This window comes from Pinus tabuliformis, chromosome 6 (assembly GCF_031772625.1).
Source record: "Pinus tabuliformis cultivar Carrire ecotype Pingquan chromosome 6, CPIR1, whole genome shotgun sequence".
NCBI lineage: Eukaryota > Viridiplantae > Streptophyta > Pinopsida > Pinales > Pinaceae > Pinus > Pinus tabuliformis.
Window position 1 is genome coordinate 1,724,565,442 of NC_142292.1, and position 3,250 is coordinate 1,724,568,691.

The following is a 3,250-nucleotide window of genomic DNA, read 5'->3' on the forward strand; positions in this document are numbered from 1 at the left end:
TTAGACAAAGTTTAGATATTTAAAAATTCCTTTCTTGATGTTTGAAACAAATCTTGTAAGATTTAGATACACTACTCTCTCTAGAATTGCATGAGCTATTAGCAAAGCTCAATCAAACAATAAAAACACAATGGAATGAGCTATAGCATATACAATTGTTATGATGATGTTCTCTTTTACAATTTTTATGGTGAAGTTCCCTTTTACCATTATTATTGTGATGTTATATATAATAATCAAACAAATTACACTAAGACAGCCCCATGATTAGCAAGATGACTACATTTACCAACATTTTAATAAACGCTTTGACACTGCACATCTTTAGCAAATATTAAAAAAAAACAAAAATCGAATCTAGATCAAAATGGAAAATAATTTGAATGCATAGCTTTATTAAAATCATACCCAATGAAATATATCCATCCAGAGAAGCCACACAAATTGGAAATATTTGTCTTTTGTTATATAAAACTTTAGATTAAGATGCCGGTATCTACACATAACAAAGACGGAAGGCGCTTTCTTCAATATTTAATGTGAAGTGCAGAAATCGAAGCAGCTTCATTGGCATATCAACCCTTGGCACTACCCGACTGTTCAAGCTAACACCAACGATCATTTTCCTTCCCAAGTGAATGCAGTGGAAAAATGAGACAAGTCACAATTGTAGGTCACCCTCTGATAACAACATCTCTAAAAGTTAAGTTTCAGAGAGTAAATTTAATACATTAAAGATTGCAACAGGACGGGTCGGACGGGTGACGGATCTACCGGCCACAAGTTATCCGCTAGTTGTCCAATTTCTCATCGCACAAGTTCAAATCCAAATTTCCAAGGCCAACCAAGCAAGATTATGTGTCAATAAAGATGATGAAGAGTGGAGACCATGCCCGCCCAACACGTTGTAGCGTAGAGAAACGAAATGAATGGCTCGGTTGACTTCGAAGCTAGGGTTTTCCCACCTTCCCCAACACTGCAGGTGAGTCGGGGTTTTCTTGAATTCTGTTTTGTTGTTTTGTTCTGCTTAGAGTTCATTGTCATTATTCATTATCAGTAATGGCGAGGACTATGTTGAGCTTATGTGCGTAGTAGATTTTTGAAATATTTCAGAATTTGACCATCAGAAGAGCTTAATAAGCAGATTCCACTTAAAGATAGCCTTGTTCCATAGCAAAACCCACTTACATATTGACATGTATTCTTTCTGTCTTCTGGTATAGGTTTGAATTTCACTAACACTGGATATTCTGTATTCTTTTTCTCTTTTGTTATAGGTTTGAATTTCATATCAGATTAAATTGAAATATTCTATAATTCAGGAGGATTGTCTAGTGAATACTAGAGACCAAAGTGTTTTTTTCGCATTAATTGGTAACAACACCGTCGAGGACTGTTCTAGACAAGACCCAGATCTAATCAACAATATTGAGACATTGTTGAAAAAGAATGGACATATTCGGTGAACCCTTGAACCGATGCCCTTTCCATCCATCGCAGGCAGTAGTAGGGATCTGCGCGTCATGTCTCAGGGAGCGGTTGGTAAGGTTGGCAAGGGTCAATTATGAACAACGCAGGGGGGAGATAAATTATAGGCCCGATTCCTCGTCCTCGGGTTACCTTCCTTTCAACAAAAAGAATTGTGACGACATTGAAGGGATTCGAGATAATGACCAGAGACCGAAAATCAAGACGCAGAATTATAAGGGCTCCGATGAAAGGAAAGGAAGGAAGGTTAACTTCTCTGGGTTGAGATCGTTCTTGGGATTTCTCAGGAAAAGAGACTGCAGAAACAATGTCTCCGTGCTGGGAAGACGAGAAAACGGATTACGGGGACGCCAGTATCGATCTGGGGACGTGGAAGGTAATGAATGAATTGATACTCTGGTGATACATTTAATCGTTGAAATTCAGAGTTAGGGTTAGGGTAAATTGGAAACTTTATTTAACAGTTAAAAATTTGGAGTTAGGGTTAGGGTAAATTGCAAACTTTATTTGACCGTTAGAAATTTAGAGTAGGGTAAATTGCAAACTTTATTTAACCGTTAGAAATTTAGAGTTAGAGTTAGGGTAAAGTGGAAACTGATATAATATGGGTGGACCTTTACAGATTTGGGTGTACCTTCTGTGATGAAAACTGGTTGCGCTCCTTCTACAAGACGCAGCGTTTCAGAGCGTAGACTGACGGCCAGGTCTTATATCAAGGACCCTGCTCTGAGAAGATCTACGTCTTATTATGAAGAAAGGGACCATGAGGAAATGAGGGATACCATAGACTTTATCAGAATGAAATTGCCGGATGGCTCTGAAAAAGATGAGGATAATTTAATTTGTGATGGTTTCCTTCGCAGTGTACAGAAGCCAAGGAGTTAAATGCAGAATCAGTTATTTGGAAATCAAGAATTCCATAGTGGGCCTTGTAATAAAAGATTTCTTGCCAGCAATAAGAGCTGGGAATCGATGATTGTGACTTGTGGGACAATGGTTCTGATCCCAATTTGGGAGGTGAAAATTGATTCAGCAATCTTAGACGTTCGGTTTGGTTCGTGGTTTTCTTCAGATATCTGAAAAGAATTTAATAGTCAGGCATCAGAAGACGAGCACGTTCTTGTTTATACAGCTGGTGGAGGATAAAAAGAGAAGTTATATTTTTTTTTATAAATATTTATCTAGATGGATTTGAATAGGCCACTTTTTCTTATGGATGGATTTCAATAGGTATTTTTTTTTCCTTATGGAGTGCCATAACAGTATACTTATTTAGAATCAATCTAAAACTTTTTGGACAAGAAAGATGGTCATGTTATACAAATATTTTTTAAGAAAAATGTCTAATTTTTGCCTTTATAAATATAGAATATAGCAATCTTATATAGGTTTAAAGGTTAAAAGGCAAAATTTGTGATTAAATTTTAAATTACTAGTATTTTATAAACTTATCTTATTAAAAGAAAATTGATTTTCTTTAATTCCAAATTAGTTGTTATAACAGTTTTGATTTCTTAAACTCAATCATTTAATTTATATAACTAGACTAAATCCATTATGTATTAATGCATATATTTTAATTTAAAAAAAAAAAGGCCATGATTAACTCCATTATTTTTTCTCCTCCCAGTAAAATAATCACTGGATCAGTCACAGTCACGACCATGCACATTATAAGTTGGGGTAAAGACACATCGTATATTTTTACTACATGCTGTAAAAATTCTGATTTACAGCCGTTTCAACTGGTGAATACAATTGA

The 3,250-nt window shown here is 35.5% G+C and overlaps 1 protein-coding gene across 3 annotated transcripts; it reads left to right on the forward strand.

Annotated features, from left to right (window-relative positions):
* The first annotated feature begins 881 nt into the window (after positions 1-881).
* Positions 882-2,696, forward strand: LOC149265698 (uncharacterized). 3 transcript variants are annotated; one of them, XM_089393718.1, is made up of 3 exons: positions 882-982; positions 1,278-1,864; positions 2,111-2,696. In XM_089393718.1, exons 2-3 carry the CDS (start codon positions 1,450-1,452, stop codon positions 2,371-2,373), a joined length of 678 nt encoding a protein of 225 aa, XP_089249844.1. In that variant the 5' UTR covers positions 882-982; positions 1,278-1,449; the 3' UTR covers positions 2,374-2,696. The 3 variants fall into 3 exon arrangements, with proteins under 3 accessions (XP_089249844.1, XP_089249856.1, XP_089249852.1); XM_089393730.1 differs by having other exon boundaries at positions 922-982; positions 1,323-1,864; XM_089393726.1 differs by lacking the exon at positions 882-982 and having other exon boundaries at positions 1,010-1,864.
* Positions 2,697-3,250: the final 554 nt, after the last annotated feature.

Bases quoted from the DNA above. Each gene is read 5' to 3' on its own strand.
- LOC149265698 (XM_089393718.1), top strand. From the start codon at position 1,450: ATGGACATATTCGGTGAACCCTTGAACCGATGCCCTTTCCATCCATCG. The intron at 1,865-2,110 runs GTAATGAATGAA...GGACCTTTACAG, and splicing joins TCGATCTGGGGACGTGGAAG to ATTTGGGTGTACCTTCTGTG.